This window comes from Pelobates fuscus, chromosome 2 (assembly GCF_036172605.1).
Source record: "Pelobates fuscus isolate aPelFus1 chromosome 2, aPelFus1.pri, whole genome shotgun sequence".
In the NCBI taxonomy this organism is placed as follows: domain Eukaryota; kingdom Metazoa; phylum Chordata; class Amphibia; order Anura; family Pelobatidae; genus Pelobates; species Pelobates fuscus.
Genome location: NC_086318.1, coordinates 450,164,425 through 450,184,406, shown reverse-complemented (window position 1 = coordinate 450,184,406; position 19,982 = coordinate 450,164,425). Strand labels below are relative to the sequence as shown.

General features: G+C 40.0%; 1 protein-coding gene across 2 annotated transcripts in view; it reads left to right on the top strand.

The window, feature by feature from the left end:
- LOC134587654 (phosphofurin acidic cluster sorting protein 2-like) overlaps positions 1-19,982 on the top strand; it is a 319,708-nt gene that overhangs the window by 174,249 nt on the left and 125,477 nt on the right. For both annotated transcript variants that reach the window (XM_063444208.1, XM_063444209.1), the window contains exons 13-15: positions 428-552; positions 837-966; positions 13,005-13,109. In XM_063444208.1, the coding sequence (XP_063300278.1) occupies positions 428-552; positions 837-966; positions 13,005-13,109 (360 nt within the window). The remainder of the gene's footprint in view (positions 1-427; positions 553-836; positions 967-13,004; positions 13,110-19,982) is intronic.

Below are 19,982 nucleotides of genomic sequence, written 5' to 3'. Positions count from 1 at the left end.
TTCCATCTAGTTCCCATCTATAAACCTTACCTAATAGTGCGTACCCATTTTCGGTGTGCCAACATACACTGTCCTACGTTTCTGCCAGCTTGCTCTCCATTATATATTGCTTTCCCTGGTAGCGTACCAGCTTCTTACTCATCCTTTAGTTGTCTATATTTTGGATCAAAAACTAGGACACTAAGGTACTCATCCATATTAAATACTGAGAACATAGGACTTTGAATGTCAAGCTGAGTTTTATCTCACTATCAAGGTGATCTGCACTTACCATGGTTCTCTGCTAGATCACATTATTTTAAATCAGAAGTCACATCTCATACCTGGTATGCCTTTGATCCCTACAGAACTGCTTGAAATTCCTACTGCCACCAATAACGTGGTCTGTGAGCTTGTGTTAACTGACGGAATCTCTGTTTTCTATTAGGAGGTAAGTGAGCCTGCTTCAGGCCTGTCTCTAGCTTCGGATCTTGGTCCGTGGGAAAGCACAGAGAGGGTGCCACACCTTGGCATGATTGGCAGAGCTGAGTCACAGATTATCATGTCTCCTAGGTATGTTAATTACAACCCACAATGGATGGTTCTAATGGTGTATGCTAAGGTGGAACAGGATTGGTTTTATCTGGCATTTTAAAATGTAACCATGTAGGCTTCTCATGGTGCACCAACATATAGCTTTAATATGAATAGATGGAGGGTATTACTGCAGGTCAGTACTGGACATTCACTTACTGCTGTGAGTTTTAGGGGCTAGCAATATTAGAGAACAGTAAGTTGGGGGTAATAATAGTCACTGGATAGAAGTGATGACATACATTTATTCTCTGTGCCGGCAGGCAGGAGAACAAGTTGTCTCGTGGTCCTCGTAGTATCTCCATGAAGGATCGTCAAAACCCACGTGTTACAAGCGATCGTGGAAGCAGCCTGGAGGGCGAATGCTCTCCTGACTCACGACTCTGTAGTCAGGTGAGTGTGATCACACTTAACATGAATGACCTGATACTTCTTAGTTAAAAATAAAGCAATCCAACTTTCAGAAATTGTTTTACAAAACATCAAGTTTGTTCTTCGAAGAAGACATTTAGTTGATAATTGAAGATTATGTTAGCTTTCGTGTACTAATAATCTTAATTTTAATAATGACAGGAAGCGAGTATTTTGCATAATCTTTCTTTACTAACTCCATAGCAGCAAAGAAAAGTAATGATAAAACTGAGAACCAATCACAAGCAAGCATAGGTTATAAGAGGCATGTCTCACTGCAGCGATTCCTCTTTAAAACTAATACAAAATACGGACATATCATGACGGTAAACCAAGGAATTCAGAAAAGGGGAGGGAGAATAGTAAGAGAAAGAAAGGGGGGGGATTACTCGCCTCCTGTCATTATTAAAATTAAGATGATTTGTACACTAAAGCAATTCAATTCAATTTTACCACATGACAGGAGGCTTCATATTTTGCAGTTTCAACACTGAGAAAAAAGAGCAAAAGCTGAAAAACTTGAGGATCCAGCTGCCAGTCGCTGCCATCTTGCCAATGGCGCGTATACCAATCCGCTATGAGGTTGGATTCTTCCGGCAGATGTTCCTCTAGTAATGTAAGGTTGCGGGGTAGGCAGTAGTCGAAGATCTCTTTCATGAGTCCTACCAATGCCTGAGAGCGTGTGCTTCCAAGGTGGTTGATATAACGCACTGCCGAGATATTGTCCACCCGGAGCAGGATGCAACAATTGGATTGTCTTTTTGCTTGACTGCGGAGGGTGAATGAGCCTGCTAGAAACTCCAGTCAGTTTATGTGCAATGACAGTTCCTTGGAGGTCCAGACACCTCCTGTGGAGGTGTCGCCGACCCTCGCTCCCCAACCTGATTGTCTGTTGTTCGATTCTAATACGAAGTTCGGTTGACTACCGAATATCAGCCACCAATGCATCGGGACTGGTTGGGTTTTGTCATTAAAACTTTGTCATGAGGCATCATGACCCTGTAGTGCAGGGGACTTGGGAAAATAGCATGGATGGACGAGGACAGAAGACCTACTATGCGTGCCAGTAGGCGAAAAGGTATTAACTGAATTTGAAGATCTTTTCGTATTTCCCTGGGGATGGAGGCTACCTTTGTGGCTGGAAGGCAAAGGTCTCTTCAAACCAAGACCTGAAGTCTATTTTTAAGCCCAGAAATTGTACAGATTGTGCCGGATCCAGCGCTGACTTGGCGCGGTTGATCACAAAGCCTAGAGAATCCAGGAGGTGTACGGTATAATTGGTGTGACTCCCCTTGTCTCTGTCGAAGATCAAGATGTCGTTGAGGTAAATTATACATCTTACGCCGTGTGCCCGAAGGTGCACCACCACTGGTTTCAGCATTTTGGTAAAGCACCAAGGAGCCGAGCTGAGGCCGAACAGGAGGCAGGTGAACTGCCAAGCTGTTTCGTACCAGTGGAAACAGAGGAAGGAGCGGCTCTGCTCATGGCCCGGGATAGTCAGGTAAGCGTCCATGAGGTCCAGACGGGTGAACCAGTCGTTCTCTCGAAAGCAGATTCCTGAGAAGCTGTATGCCTTCCATTTTGAAGTGTCTGTATAGTACGCAGGCGTTTAGGTTCCTGAGGTTGATGACTGGGTGAATTTTCCCAGTCTTCTTCCTGACTAGCAAGATGGTGCTGAAGAAACTGGTTGAATAGCGACCTTGGTACACAGATCCCGATGTTCGGCGTCGATCAGACGAGCGTCCGCCTACATTATGTGAAGCGGGCGTGGTGTGAATCGTTGGACCAGTGTTGTCTCAAATTCTATGCGGTAGCCTTGCACGGTTTGTAGGATCCATGCCTCCGTGGAGAGGTCTGCCCAGTTCTGAAAAAAATGAGAAATGCGATCTGGGAAATAATTAGAGGTAGTGTAAAATGGTAACCACAGTCTGATCCCCTGCAGTAATGGAATCTTTGGCGACCAGCCGTATCTGGGTAGAAAGACTGTGTCCTGGTGGTGCGGGGGCCCGATGGCCAGAAACGGCTGATGGCACCGCCCCTTTTGTGACCAATCCTGCCAATACCACTCCTGGTGTTGGTTCTGTGGAATGCTTTCCGCACGGATGATTGAGCTTTGTTGACTGATGTGAAGATTTTGACCCTATTGTTGAGCTCTTTGAGAAAGGGCTCTCCAAATAGTTTACCCTGTGCCAGGGGTCTGAGCTCTTTATCTCCCAGTTCCGCGAGCTTGTCGTCGATACAGTATAGTGCTGCTCGGCGTCTCTCGGATGAGAGAGCCACATTAGTATTCCCGATAAAGCAGAAGCAGCGTTGTGCCCACTCTCGGGTGTCACGTGCCCACTCACGCACCGTATCTGGGGTAAAACTATCTGCCTGTTTATAAGCATCATCCGCCAGATCCATCACTCTTGCCAGAGGTCCGATGGAGTCCAGGTGTTTATTCTGTGCCCCTTTGAATCCGTGCTCCAGCCCTTTACATGGGTCCCTACCCCTACGGGACATGAAAGTAATCATAAGCAGATCGAAGTCGGGTGTGTGAGCCACCTTGTCGGGTAGTATGGGGCGAGGGCACTCAACCCTTGTGCATTTCCGCCCCTCCTTGTCTAAGGGTTTTCTGAGCCAGAAGTGCATCAATTTTGCAAGGTTCTCAGGGGGAGTCCATTCTTCGGAACGGGGATGTCTGATGTTCCTGGGGACGAACATCCGGAGTCCAGAAGGGTCCAGAAAGACCTCAAAGCCCTCCTGTGGTGGGTCCGTAGACATTGCTTGAAACCCTGTGTCAGATTTAGGCTCAGAGTCCCATTCACTCTCCTCTAGAATGGAGGCCGCTGCCTGTCATTCATCCAGCACAGAAAGTGCCTGAGCTGGTCCTGCGTCTTCTTCCAAGAAGGAAACCTGTGTAGGCCTGTGGGCAGTACGGGTCGCGGTCTGCTCGTGCTTGGCAGGGGCTCTGCCTTTTGATTTTTTTGGCTTTGGTGGTCTCACCTTTCCAATGGCATTTAGGTGGATGTGAGCAGTCCCTGGAGGAATCAGAGTCCTCTGAGTCTGCCACGTAATGTTTGCTTTTGGAAAAGGGCTTGGCGGCATCATGTTCCGTGGGGAACGTTTTGGGAAAAGCCTTCTCCGTAGAGGCAACTACTACTGAAGTGATCATGGCCTGCAAGTCATGTAGTCTGTGTCCCTTCCATGATCACTTGCTAAACTCACTCTGGGCTCACCTGGTGGATTAGAGCGTGAGGGCAGGTATTGTGTTGGCACGGAGGTTAGGAGAGGCCTGGGGACCAGGGGGGTGGTATGGAAACAGGTGTAGGTTAACCTGTATATTCACGGCCGGTATAAGCAGATGGAGAAGGTTTTTGAAATCAGCAGCACAGAAGCCAGAATAAGGGATAGACCCAACTGAACTGAACCAACACTGAGTGCATCGCACTAACCTGGACCTGGTCCCACTGATATCCACTGAAGGGAGTGTAGAAGTACTGTCTGGAATGAGGAGTAATGTCTGACAGGGTAGCAGGATGAGTCTCAGCAGTGTTTCGTTCAACTGGTGAAACCAAAATGGCCGCCGATAGCTCGCCTGCGAAATTACGGGAAGGTAAGCACCTTCCTGAACTACGTGAGTGGAGGGCATTCGTGAGCCTAACCTGAGAAGCAGGACAAAACAAAAATCACTGAATGCCTAGAAATGCCTGGCGTTTGTACGTGAGAATGAAGCCGACCGCGAGCGCCTGGAAGTAAGGCAATCGCGGCTAACTAGCTGAACGCCTTGGTCGTTCGTCAACCGTGCACAAACGCCTGGAAACAGGCCTTCGTACGCGAGTGGGCATTCGGGTTCCGAACTGGTAAGTTTGGCAGCGAGACCGTCGAACAGGAAGGAAAGAAAAACCCAGTGCGATGGCGTGGGAAGGGTGGAAGCACGCAGACAGGAAAGCAGGGTCCTCCACAGACTGAAGCCCAAGGCCAACAGAAAAGCCCTGGAGACCCCAGAAGAGGGGAACCCAAGGAAAACAAGGTAGGAAGAGGGAAGGCCTCAGAAGTGAGACAGCAGTAGCCACCTAAGGGTGGGAAACACAGGAAGAATTAATTGCATAGATAGAACAATTGTCCAAACAGTCAAAAGTGAGAGAAACTAAAGAGAATAGAAGACCGAGAGAGGATAACCACAACTCTGTACTTATCATGTGATGGAGCAGCAAAGAAAGAGGAATCGCTGCAGTGAGACATGCCTCGTATAACCTATGCTTGTTTGTGATTGGTTCTCAGTTTTATCATTACTTTTCTTTGCTGCTATGGAGTTAGTAAAGAAAGATTATGCAAAATATGAAGCCTCCTGTCGTGGTAAAATTGTAGTTGAGCAGGTTTACAGCTTCTTCGAAGGTTGATGGTGAACAGCTGATATTTTGGTAGCTCTCCTCTTACATGTAGGAAATTGGCATTCCGTGAAATCTTTGTTTGTCACATATCAGTTTTCATAACAATCGAATCAAATATCTTGCAGTTAACTTATGTTTATTCAAACATAACAATCCATCTGGTAATAACAAATGTCTTTAACATTCTTTGTCCAATACAGAGAGCAATTTTCTAGATGTTATCCATTTTTGATGTTAAAGGTATTGGCCACGAATTCTAAACTACAATCAGTTTTATGGGTTTAAAATTCAGTTACAGAGGGGAGTATACATAAGATTGCCTTACTTTAAAATAAGTGGCTATCTTAGAAAAAGGGGAGTTACTTAGCATCATTTGAAATCTATGATTAAAGTCATACGTTATATTTGGCGGCAAGATATGTGAGACAAAGAACTTCTATATACATGATGTAATGAATAATTGCCTGTAGAAATGTGAGTCTTCAAAGGAATTCAGGCTTTCAAGGCTAGGTCAAAGGTTACTATAAACAAGCCCTTCAACATCACTCTTAAAGTGAACCAGATGTGGTCTCCATTCCTTATACAATGAAAGTCTGTAATACTCTATAGGCCAAGGTATGGCTTCTCAATTTCAGTGTTCTTGAAGCAATCCGAATAAAACTTATAATATTTATATCAACACATTAAATACATTTAAAGTACATAATAATATTTTTCAAGCCCCTCTTTGATGCTTTATTTGAATGAATTTTAAAATATTGCATCATAATAACTTATACCAATTACTTATGGGATTTTAATGTTGTTCTCTGATATTGGTCTCTAAGTATCAGTTTACAAGGAAAGGCCTTTTAACACAGCCATTTCCAGTTGTCTGTATTGCTTTTTACACTCCAAGAGGGAGAAGCAAGTCATTTTAACCCTTTCATTTCTGAACTCCTAAGAACAACCTTCTTGTTACAATTACTTTTACATTTTTCACTAATTCATTAATTTACCTTGGGCATTGATTTTACCTAACATTAATAATAACGGTATCATAGTTATTATGCTGTGTAATTGTATACAGTTTATATTAACCAGAAAACACAATCGGTTTGATTTAGTCCATGAAATATTGTCCTCTCCAATCGAATCCACAAGCACAGTCTCTTTGAAAGTCCATAATGTCCTTTGAAAGTCCAAACAATTTGTCCTTTTATTTAAAATCATACAGGTTTTTGTCCATGTAAAACAGTATTGGTTCTGTAATGAAAAACAGATGGCAGTTTACTATTCTTATACATTAGTAAATTTCTTATACATTAGTAAATTTCTTATACCTTAGTACATTTCTTTTACATTGATCACTAGACACAAGAATTGATTTATTACACTTTGTACCAATGTTTGCTTTTTAAACCTGTAACACAGTTTGTTCTAATTTTTATTCTTAGACTAACATAAGGACCATAAGGACCTTCCCAACTTGCTTTTCATAGACCTGGTGTTTTAAATGATTTACCATTGCCTTATAACCTGGCTTAAACATATCTGCATAATTTCCCTGTGTTACTTCTTTATATGTATTTAATTTATTTTTACATATATAGCGCCATCAGATGCCGTAGCGCTGTACAACTTTAACACATAGTTTACCATAAGGGACGACATTTGAAGTAGCAAACTTCAATTCTAACAATAGATGTTCCTGTAATACTTTTAACTATTCAGCATGTTCTGCTGTAACTTGGAACAAAAGGTTTATTAGGGAAAGTGATTACATAGTTCGACATGTCACTAACTCATGCGGTGACACTTGAGTTTGGATTTGCAGGAATAGACATTAATACTCCTGGTAAATATGTTAACCAATTACTCTTATCTTAAAGCATTTTTATTTCTATTTTATTTTATTCATTTTAATTTATAGAGTACCATGTGCTTTTTGCCAAAGGAACTCTCTGCAATTTTGGTTTCTTGTATTTAGGTCTTGGATTAATTGAGCACATATGAGACACTTCTGCAATATATTTATACACTTTTTGTTTTAAATTAGGATGATACAATTTATTTTGCAGGACCTTAAATAGTTGTCCTGTACCCAAATGCCCTGTGTACGATGATTGAATACAATCAGCTCTTGTAATAAGCCACTAGGTACAAATGTTTGTGTTTCATTGTGTTTAACCCTGTACATGCCAGTTTCAGTATCTAGATCCATTCTTTTTATACTGAAAGCTACATCCTTCCATTCTCTATCTGATCTTATAGGGTATTTGTTATTTGTCTTTTTACTAACAGTTGCACTCATTAGATTTTCCAAGTATTACAACTCCTCAAACAAAGTTTCCTTTGATTCCTGATCTACAAGTCTGTTTCACAACAACAAGTTAAACCCTTTTTTTTCTTTTTCATAATTAAACAGTTCTGCCAGAATACCTGCATGTTTTAAAGCTTTATCCTGAGAATCTACCATTCCTCTTTTCTCCATATTGGGAGGTGAAGTGTTAAAGCTTTAACTACATAACTGCTGTCACTGATTACATTCACTGGGTCATATACTGTTATTTCTAGAACTTTCTTTACAGACTCTAACTCCGCTTTCTGAGCAGCCATATGGCCTGGCAGTCTATCTTTGCAATTCTTTTGTTTAATCGTCATATATGACATAACCTGTGTGATGTAATCCATCAACATAAAATCTTGTTCCTCCACATACAAACTAGAAATCCCTTGTACTATTTGTTTATCAAAAGGAGATCTGCATTATATTTCCATTTCCTTCTGACATCAAATCAGGAATAACATAGCTTTTACTGGTTTCTACCCTGGGTGGTTTATTTTGTAACTTCAATATTCAATGAGCTACCCTCTGGCTATATACTCCTAACTCAGAACAATTTTGTAACAGTTTTAGATATTTGGGGGGTTTGTAAATTTATCTGTCCAAATCCTGCCTTGTGTTGTATTGCTTCTAAAGCCCATCATACAGCCATGAGCTGTTTTACATAGGAAAACATTCCTCTTTCCACTGGATACATAATTTTAGAAAAATATCCCAGCATTCGTAAAGATTCATGCTACCTTTGCATTAAACTGCTATTAATGAAGAGACACCTGCGTAACATTGAACAATATATGGTACTGTTTCAATGGGAGCAGCTAGCACAGGCGCTTGTGTGAGAGCATCTTTTAACAGATTTAACTCTTTTCAAATTCCCCTGTCCAGATGATCTTATCTTTTATATTTTAGCATATTGCATATTGTATAAGGGTTTTGCTATCCCTTCCATATCATATATAAATTCTCTGCTAACATTTATCAAGCTTAAACATTTCTGTAGATGATACCCTGTCATTGGCCTTGGCAATTGCTGCAATGCTTTAACCCTTGCTGTACATGGCGTTTTACATTCTGGATCTATATTAACTCCTAGGAAAGTAAATCTTTCCTTCAAGATCTGCACTTTGAATGTGTTCAGTTTTAACCCATTATGTGCCAGTGTTTGACAATTATCACACAGTATCTGCTCACGCTCTTCCCTTGTTACTGTTTGAACTTAACAGATCATCAATATATTGCAAAATCTTATTCCCATACCCCAGGGGTTCCAATACTTGAGCCATTGCTTTATGAAAGTAAGCTGGCGAGGAGTGGAAGCCCTGTAGCAACACCTGGAACAGATATTGATGATTTTTAAAGGTAAAAGCATAGCGATACTAGCTATCTGGATTGAATGGTATAGAAAAGAACACATTGACTATATCCAATACAGAAAGTACTTAACATTAGCATCTATTTGCGCCATGATATCTGATGAGATTTACTTATTCACCACATACGTGTCTACAATTAAACCATAAGTGCCATTGGCTTGATTATTAGCCAAATGGTGACTTACATTTGGAATTACCCACTCTCAACACTCCTTGAGATACCAATGCTTTTATCACCTGATTCACACCTTCTTCTTATTCTTTGGGATCTTATATTGTTTAACTGCAGGGGGGGTCTAGAACTACAATTACAACTTGCAAATTCACTATCCCACACTCTTGTTTAGACTTAGAGCACACTGTGGGGTATTTAGTTTTTAAGATATGGTACAACCTCATCATCTTGTTGTATAGAAGGTGACACTTCACTCTGTTTTACAGTTATATCATGACTAAACTATCTTAAATTATTAGGTTTAACCACTCAACCTGTTTTGCTCTCACCTAAAGCTTGCCATAAAACCAAATTTAATAACTTAACTTTTTTTAAAGGCAAGCGTGTTTTATTAGAGTCATTCCTGCTCCTGTTTCTAATAAAACTCTGTTATTTTTCCCTCTAGTCTTCCATAAATATATGGTCGCCCATCTTCACTTCGTTATCAGCATGATAGATCTGATAATAGCTAGGGGTTTCACATCCCTATTTATTGGTGAGTTTAGGCAGATTTTACTTGTCGATTTGTGACACCTTTCTTTCAATGGCACTTAACATCAGTATACACTCTTCACATGAATTTGATATGTGAGGGGGGGTTGGTTGAAGATGTATGCTCTGTTTTTACAGCTGCCACTCTCTGTAGATCCTTATGGTCTGGGAAATTCAATTTCTTTCCCTTTCACTGGGTAAGTTTTTTTTTTCATATTTAGGACAATATCTCCTAACATGACCTTATTGGTTGCAATTATAGCATACCATAGAATTACTCTAATAAAACCCTATAATATCTATCTTGGGGTGTGGCCGAATAGTTTTTAGTACCCTGGTAATTTTGTTAATTTTGTGGTCTTTCCTTAAACCTCACTCTAAAATTACCATATTCAATTAATAACCTCATTTCTCCTTCTACCTTCTTCACTAGACACATTTTTAATAGGGGCCAGTCCTGCTGAAGTATCCCTAGACAAAAGTGTGTCTGTGCAACATTGTAGTTATTCCTGTGTTTTTCCTTTTTAACAATTGCAAGGATTTCATAATTTCCATAGCAGCAAAATCTCTTAATCTAGCTCATTTGGTTACCCTGATATTCTAGAGACATATTCACTAACACTCTGCCTATGTTACTCTTTAGACATAGTAAACTATTTTTTTCTTTTTTATCATTAATCAATTCCATGCCTTATTCCTTAAATTAGCATAAACATGTCTATCATAATTTTCTCCATTTAAATTAATCAAAAATAGAAAATTCTAAACTATTCAAACCAGTTGCACACTGTACAACCATTAGCAATATATTTGGAAACAATTCCTGCAACTAAACTCTGGGCTTTTCACATTCTTTATCCTCCAACACATCAATGAGTTAATTTTTAACCCATTCACTTAATGAGACTGGCAGCCAGATCAAACGACATCTGGTGGCTACCACATCACTAAATTTTTGTTTATTCATTTCACCTTCAAAAACCCTCATATTGTAAAAAGGTCCTCTCTGCTCATCATATTTAGACACATTTTTAATCAATCTGGCTAATCTGAGAGTATCCATCTGACCCTTTTCCTTGCACAATTTCCCAATTTTTCTATATCTTTTCTTCTCTTCTGCCCTTTTCACACAACTTCTACTTCCAAACTAGAATCCAAATCTTTCAGATTTTTCCACAAAATATCTGTAACATTCCCCAGACTAACAATTTTTGCAAATTGTCAAAATTAGTAACAAAGTCTAATCTTGGACATGTAAGAAATTGTTTAAGGGTTCTGTCTAACAGATCAGTCTGATTCTTAAGCATTTCTTTCATTATATTAAAATCTTAATTTCCTTGACATTACTTAATCCTTTCAACAACTGCCAAGAGTCTGAGTTTTTGTTTCAACTAATGTTGCATCCAATGCACTCTCAAAAGAGAGCCATGGGGGGCGATTTCCTTCGTTTAACACTTTTAAAGAGATTTACAGTTTAACTAGGGGCTAGGTAAATTACTAGACCTTGCAACAACACATATATTTTTCAATTGTTTTTAACAACACATTTCTTTTTTTGTTTCGATGTATTACAAACATAACAATTACTGGTCTTTTTAAGTTGACACCATTCCTTTATAGAATCTTTAGTTTCCAGAAAGCCTTTTGCCAGTAATGCAACTTTTTCTTTCCCTTTTAACCACATTGCTTTGCTCATTACCAGTTAATCTGTCTAACCATTTCAATACACAATAGCGTTTTCAGGATTAACTCTTTTACAGACAGATCCTGTTACATTTGACAGCAGTCTTTTGCTGCCAATCCATAATTAACTAAACAGTTAATACAATTTGTTTCAATATACATATGAGCAACTTCTACAGACATGTTAAAGACACATACCCTTGAAGTATTTGATTTCCACAGGTGTGCGCATCATCTGATGGAAGAATACTTTTTGGAATATGTAGTTATTTCTTGAGAATCCTCCGAAATGCCATCTTCGATCTGCAATTCGTCATAACATTTATTTCTTCATAAATAAAGTATGGATAAAAGGATCCAGATTGTCATCTCAATTATTATCGTCAAAATTATAATATATTATCAATATATTATCGTCATATTCTTCCGTCAGTACTGAGCATTTCCACGTTCGAACGATTTTTCCCCTGCGCAACTCTATTTTCGCATAGTAAAACTGAATGTTTAAATAAAGGATTTTTGGGATGCCATCCTGCTGTATCAGTCACTTGTGTTTCTCCTGTTTCAAGCCGGGTACTAAAGCTTTTTCTTCAGGGAACAATTTCAACTTTTCTTCAGTGATTTTCTTATCTTCTTCTAGTAATCTTCTTGTAGCTTGTAGCAGTCATAATTCAGGCTTAATTCAAAAGTTTGCTGTTGTTGGTGCTGTTGGTGCCCGCATTCTCCACCATTAAATGTAGGAAATTGGCATTCCGTGAAATCTTTGTTTGTCACATATCAGTTTTCATAACAATCGAATCAAATATCTTGCAGTTAACTTATGTTTATTCAAACATAACAATCCATCTGGTAATAACAAATGTCTTTAACATTCTTTGTCCAATACAGAGAGCAATTTTCTAGATGTTATCCATTTTTGATGTTAAAGGTATTGGCCACGAATTCTAAACTACAATCAGTTTTATGGGTTTAAAATTCAGTTACAGAGGGGAGTATACATAAGATTGCCTTACTTTAAAATAAGTGGCTATCTTAGAAAAAGGGGAGTTACTTAGCATCATTTGAAATCTATGATTAAAGTCATACGTTATATTTGGCGGCAAGATATGTGAGACAAAGAACTTCTATATACATGATGTAATGAATAATTGCCTGTAGAAATGTGAGTCTTCAAAGGAATTCAGGCTTTCAAGGCTAGGTCAAAGGTTACTATAAACAAGCCCTTCAACATCACTCTTAAAGTGAACCAGATGTGGTCTCCATTCCTTATACAATGAAAGTCTGTAATACTCTATAGGCCAAGGTATGGCTTCTCAATTTCAGTGTTCTTGAAGCAATCCGAATAAAACTTATAATATTTATATCAACACATTAAATACATTTAAAGTACATAATAATATTTTTCATTACATGCCATATATATATTTTTATATAAGTATTATATGCAAAATGGATTCTACCACTTGTTGTCATCTGTTCATGTCAGTGAAGATAAATGACACCTAAGAACTTAATTGAAAGATAAGCATTCTACACACATATCTACTTTCCTTCTCCAGGTGCCACGGAAATCTGTGTTGGATGAGTTAAATGAGATCCTGGGCTCAGACCAGCAGCTTCCTGAGAGTGTCATCTTACTGAGCACCTCAGAGTGGCAGGGACAGGTAAGAGCATAGGAGGGCTGGCAGAGGGAACAGAGTGCAGTGTCCCTCTGGGCCTCTAACATGGGAGGGCTTAAAAGTGAATTGTGGGCTACAGCCCCAAACCATTATTCTGAATATGAAACTAGTGGAAGGTGTGTTGGGATGGGCTTTACTATCCTTGTACTGAGTGGGTTAGTGTATTATCTGATCGCCTCTTCTCTCCGGGCCTGGTCTAGTCCACTGGAATATGAAAGAGGAACAGACAAAAGGGAACCAGGAGTGGACAAAGAGAAAGTGGAACAGGCAAATGGAATCCGTAGTGTACAAAGGGAAAGTGTAACAGGCAAAGGGAATCAGGGATTAAAAAGGGAAAGTGGAACTGGCAAAGGGAATCGGGGTGGACAAAGGGAAAGTGGAACTGGCAAAGGGAATCGGGGTGGACAAAGGGAAAGTGTAACAGGCAAAGGGAATCAGGGATTAAAAAGGGAAAGTGGAACTGGCAAAGGGAATCGGGGTGGACAAAGGGAAAGTGGAACTGGCAAAGGGAATCGGGGTGGACAAAGGGAAAGTGTAACAGGCAAAGGGAATCAGGGATTAAAAAGGGAAAGTGGAACTGGCAAAGGGAATCGGGGTGGACAAAGGGAAAGTGGAACTGGCAAAGGGAATCGGGGTGGACAAAGGGAAAGTGGAACAGGCAAAGGGAATCAGGGTTGGACAAAGGGAAAGAGGAACAGGCACAGAAAACCCCGGGGCGGAAAAAGGGGAAGTGAAACAGGCAAAGGGAACTAGGAGCTGACAAAAGAAAGGAAGAGCAGATTAAATGAACAAGAAGCAGCCAAGAAAAATGAGGGCAGGTTAGGATGCAAGTTTTAATAGGGCATAGCGCAGGGAAGCAGTAGGTAGGGTGACAAGGTATATACAGTGCCTTGCAAAAGTATTCACCCCCATTGGCATTTTTCGTGTTTTGTTGCCTCACAACCTGGAATTAACATGGATTGTTTGAGGATTTGCATCATTTCATTTACAGAACATGCCCGGTTCTAGTAGCCTTACTCAAATATAGAATAAAGTGCTGAGACAGGAGTAATATCCTCAGTGTCTTTGTCCGGATGAATCCACTCATATAAAAGTAAAAAAACTGATAAAAAGAACTAATAGTGCAATATGAACGCTCCAATATGTATATAGATTAAAATAAACAGGAATAAACTCACATTTAGTAGAGCTATAGCTAGCTCTAGTGTGAAGGGCGTACAGCGGTATAAATCCCGCTTATGGCATATGTTGTGGGTTTCTTTCTCTGGGGTATGGTCCACACTCATGAAAGAGGGTAAAAAGAGACAACTAAAAATGCCAGGTAAAATTCAAGTGTATAAAAAAGATAGTTGGCACAAGGGAAGTGACCAAAAAATATTTGTTAAAATACACAGTTAAAAAACGTGTTTCGCCTCATGGCTTTATTAAAATGGAATAACAATAATACCTGGCAGTATGAGTTTAAATAGGGATTAAAATTGGCGCCAAAACTAAGAACAGCCAATCACAGTACACATCATGAAATACAACTTAAAATAGGCTAAAACATATACAGGTAGTAAACAGAGTAATTGTACTACTTGGGTATTTAATTTTATGTAAAAACGAGGTGTCTATCACAGAATATAAGTCATTTATTGTGATCATGTGACAATTTTCTGCATTTTTTTTAGCAAATGATAGATAACATATATGAAGATTACATATATGAATAGTTAGAAATATAAGTGAGGGCTATAATTAATAAGGGAATATAACAAGGTAAAATAAAAATATATAAAACAATAAAAAAAATAGCAGGTGATAGAGGTAAGCATGCATACATCTAATAAAGATAAAGTTAGATAATCTACTAGTTGAAGAAATAGCTAAAATGACAATGAAGGGGGAAGTTATCATCATGGGTGACTTTAATCTTCCTGATGTAAATTGGAAAACAAAAATAGCTACTTGTGCCAGGAGCACACATATTCTAAACTCCCTACTGGGATTGTCTCTAAAACAAGTCGTTGAGGAGCCAACTCGTAAAGAGGCCATACTAGATTTAGTGTTAACAAATGGAGATTTGGTATCAGATATTACTGTAGGTGAAAGTTTAGGATCCAGTGATCATCAGTCAGTGTGGTTTAATATAAGAACAGTGACTGAGTCACACCACACAAAAACAAAAGTTTTAGACTTTAGAAAAACAGACTTTTCCAAAATTAGAATATGTGTAAAGGAGTCATTATCAGACTGGAGCAATTTAAATGGAGTCCAAAAGAAATGGGATTATTTAAAAGTTGCACTACTGAAGGCAACAGAAAATTGCATTAGGCTTGTCAGTAAAAGCAAAAAATTCAAGAATCCACTGTGGTACTTCACAGATGTAGCCAAAATAGTAAAAAACAAAAAGTTAGCATTTAGTAATTATAAAAAAACCCAGAGTGAGGAAGACAGAATGACCTATAAGATTAGGCAGAAAGAGGCTAAGCAAGTTATAAGAGCTTCCAAATCACACACAGAAGAGAAAATAGCACAGTCAGTAAAAAAGGGGGACAAAACCTTTTTTAGATACATAAATGAGAAAAGAAAAGTAAAACAAGGATTAGTTAGATTAAAAACAAAAGAAGGAAGGTATGTAGATGAGGATAAAGGTCTAGATGACTGCCTCAATGAATATTTTTGTTCGGTATTTACAGATGAAAATGAAGGAAAGGGACCTCAGTTAAGAAAAAGGATAAATGAGTCATTTATTACACGTGAGTTTACAGAGGAAGAGGTTCTATTTCAACTGTCAAAAGTAAAGACAAATAAGTCAATGGGACCTGATGGAATACACCCAAAGCTATTAAAAGAGCTTAGTGGTGTATTAGCAAAACCATTAACAGATTTATTTAACCAATCATTGATAACAGGAGTAGTCCCAGAAGATTGGAAGTTAGCGAATGTTGTGCCCATTCACAAGAAAGGTAATAGGGAGGAGTCGGGCAACTATAGGCCAGTAAACCTAACTTCAGTAGTGGGGAAAGTGATGGAAACCATGTTAAAGGATAGGATTGTTGAACATCTAAAAAACACATGGATTTCAAGATCAGAGACAACATGGGTTTACTTCAGGGAGATCATGCCAAACTAATCTTATTGATTTTTTTGATTGGGTAACTAAAATTATAGATCAGGGTGGTGCAGTAGACATTGCTTACCTAGATTTCAGTAAGGCTTTTGACACTGTTGCACATAGAAGGCTTATCAACAAACTACAATCTTTGAGTTTGGATTCCAATATTGTTGAATGGGTAAGGCAGTGGCTGAGTGACAGGCAACAGAGGGTTGTAGTCAATGGAGTATATTCGAAGCTTGGGCTTGTCACCAGTGGGGTACCTCAGGGATCTGTACTTGGACCCATTCTGTTTAATATTTTTATTAGTGATATTGCAGAAGGTCTTGATGGTAAGGTGTGTCTTTTTGCGGATGATACTAAGATATGTAACAGGGTTGATGTTCCAGGAGGGATAAGCCAAATGGAAAATGATTTAGGTAAACTAGAAAAATGGTCAGAGTTGTGGCAACTGACATTTAATGTGCACGATAATGCATCTTGGATGTAAAAACCCAAGGGCAGAGTACAGAATATTTGATAGAGTCCTAACCTCAACATCTGAGGAAAGGGATTTAGGGGTGATTATTTCTGATGACTTAAAGGTAGGCAGACAATGTAATAGAGCAGCAGGAAATGCTAGCAGAATGCTTGGTTGTATAGGGAGAGGTATTAGCAGTAGAAAGAGGGAAGTGCTCATGCCATTGTACAGAACACTGGTGAGACCTCACTTGGAGTACTGTACACAGTACTGGAGACCCTATCTTCAGAAGGATATTGATACCTTAGAGAGAGTTCAAAGAAGGGCTACTAAACTGGTTCATGGATTGCAGGATAAAACTTACCAGGAAAGGTTAAAGGATCTTAACATGTATAGCTTGGAGGAAAGACGAGACAGGGGGGATATGATAGAAACATTTAAATACATAAAGGGAATCAACACAGTAAAGGAAGAGACTATATTTAAAAGAAGAAAAACTACCACAACCAGAGGACATAGTCTTAAATTAGAGGGACAAAGGTTTAAAAATAATATCAGGAAGTATTACTTTACTGAGAGGGTAGTGGATGCATGGAATAGCCTTCCAGCTGAAGTGGTAGAGGTTAACACAGTAAAGGAGTTTAAGCATGCGTGGGATAGGCATAAGGCTATCCTAACTATAAGATTAGGCCAGGGACTAATGAAAGTATTTAGAAAACTGGGCAGACTAGATGGGCCGAATGGTTCTTATCTGCCGTCACATTCTATGTTTCTATGTTTCTCTAAACATATTACAGAAAATTGTAAATCAAAATCTGCATTAAGGCCATGTGGTATAAGGGTCTGTAGCTTGTATACCCATTCCATTTCTGTTTTACCAAGAATATGTTTTATATCCCCGCCTCTCTAAGGTATAGTACATTTCTTGATGCCTATACACTTTAACAGTTTTGGGTCTTTATTGTGTTTAATAAAAAGTTTGGATACTAAATAATTCAAGTAGTCATTTTTAATATTTCTGCAGTGTTCACTTAATCTAATTTTAAGCACCTTGTGGTCATTCCAACATACTGGAAGCCACAGGGGCATTCAAGCAGATATATTCAATTTTTTCTATTTCAATTAACCCCTTCCCGACTGCGGACGTATCAGGTACGTCTGGCAGAAAACAGTCCATAATGACCTTGGACGTACCTGGTACGTCTGGAAGCTCTGATAGTATAGCAGTGATGTACTGCATGTGATGAGTGCCTTGAGGGGTCCTGGCACTCCGTGCATATAAAATAATATATATAAAAAAATAAATATAAAATAAAGAAAATGATCAATATTAACTCCCCCCCCCCCCCCCCCCCTTTTTTTTTTCGAAAGGCAGTGAATCATGGGGCTTCTGGGGGCGTCCCTAGCATGCCGCATCATAAGAGGCAGGCTGGAGTCATACAATCACAGCTTGCCCCATTAGCAATTTCATCCCAAGTGTGTTCCCCATTTCTCTGATTAGTGTGGATCTGCCTCCCTCTCTTCACTTGTGTTTTAGTGTGAGAGAGAGAGAGAGAGAGATCTGTGGTTTAGCTAGAGAGATTTAGGTATTTATAGGTAGGGATTTGTAAAATCTTGAGACCCAAAGGCTCTTTTCAGAGCCATTAACCCCTGTCTTGCCAGTGATCACTATAATCACTGGCTCTTGCACAGCAGATCTTTTCTGCTGTTTGTGCCTTTTTTTTTAGGGGTTCATTTTTTTTGTGATCTTTTTTGAGACCCAAAAGCTCTTTTCAGAACGATTAACCCCTGCCCTGCCAGTGATCACTATACAGATCACAGGCTCTTGCACAGCATCACTTATTTTGCTGTCTGTTCATTTTTTCAGGGGTTATTTTTTTTTTTTTTTTTTTGTGACAGGTCACTAAGTAAAGCAATTGTGATCATGGCACACGGGTCACGGAAGACAACCCGCGCTGAGCAGTCATATGCCACCCTTGCGCTAGAGTCTGACGCGTCTATGTCAGACTCTGACCCTGATTTTGACCCTGCCAGGTGCTCAGATACATCATCACTCGATACAGTGTCTACTGCTAGTGATGTATCAGGTGATGTTGTATCTGTGCCTGCTAGTCCCCCTGCCAGAAGGAGACGTGCTGCTCCAGCTGGCAGAACTGCTGAGGAGTGGGTAGTGCCTCATAACCAGAGGCCAGACATCCCATCCTTTACTGCAAATCCTGGCATTAATTTGGATGTCACAGGATTTAGCCCTCAGCAGTTTATGGAGGTGTTTCTGGGCGATGATGTATTGGGGAACATTGTCGCCCAAACTAATTTATATGCCCATCAATTCCGAGCTAAAAAACCGGACTCTTTTTTGGCAAAGCAGCAATGGGCCCCCATCGATGTGCCAGAATTTAAAAGATTCTGGGCATTGACTATGCTGATGGGCATCATAAAGAAGCCCTCCATCCGCTCCTACTGGAGCAGTAGCCCCATCTGCTCTACCCCCATTTACTCCCAATGAATGTCGAGGAAGAGGTATGAAATGATTCTGCATTTCATGCACTTCAGCGACAACAGCCTGTGTCCCCCTAGGGAGCATCCCCAGTTTGACAGGCTGTATAAAATCCGCCCCCTGATTACCCACTTTGCTGCCAGGTTTGCAGAGGCTTATACACCTGGAAGGCATATATGCGTGGATGAATCCCTGATGAAGTATAAGGGAAGGCTGGGATTCAAGCAGTATGTTCCTTCCAAGCGCTCTAGGTATGGTGTAAAGATGTATAAGCTCTGTGATAGCGAGACTGGGTATACTCAGGCCTTCCGGGTGTACGAGGGAAAGGATAGCCACCTTGACCCTCCAGGTTGCCCAGAACATATGGGAACCAGTGGCAAGATTGTCTGGGACCTGATATTCCCCCTGATGAACAAAGGGTACCACTTGTATACTGACAATTTTTATACAAGTGTCCCTTTGTTCAAGCTACTGTACTGTTTTGATACAGTAGCTTGCGGCACAATTAAAAAGAACAGCACAGGTTTCCCAGGACAACTTGCACGCACCCGGCTACGGAGGGGGGAGACCTCAGCTCTGCGCCAAGAGGAGCTGTTGGCAGTTAAGTACAGAGACAAGAAGGATGTGTACCTTCTTACCACCATCCACACTGAGGGGACTGTGGAGGTCCCTGTACGTGGCAGAGCTGAGAGAACGAGGAAGCCAGTGTGCATCAAGGCCTATAACCGTCATATGGGTGGGGTTGATCTGGCAGATCAGCTGCTGCAGCCCTACCTAGTTATACGAAAGACAAGAGCCTGG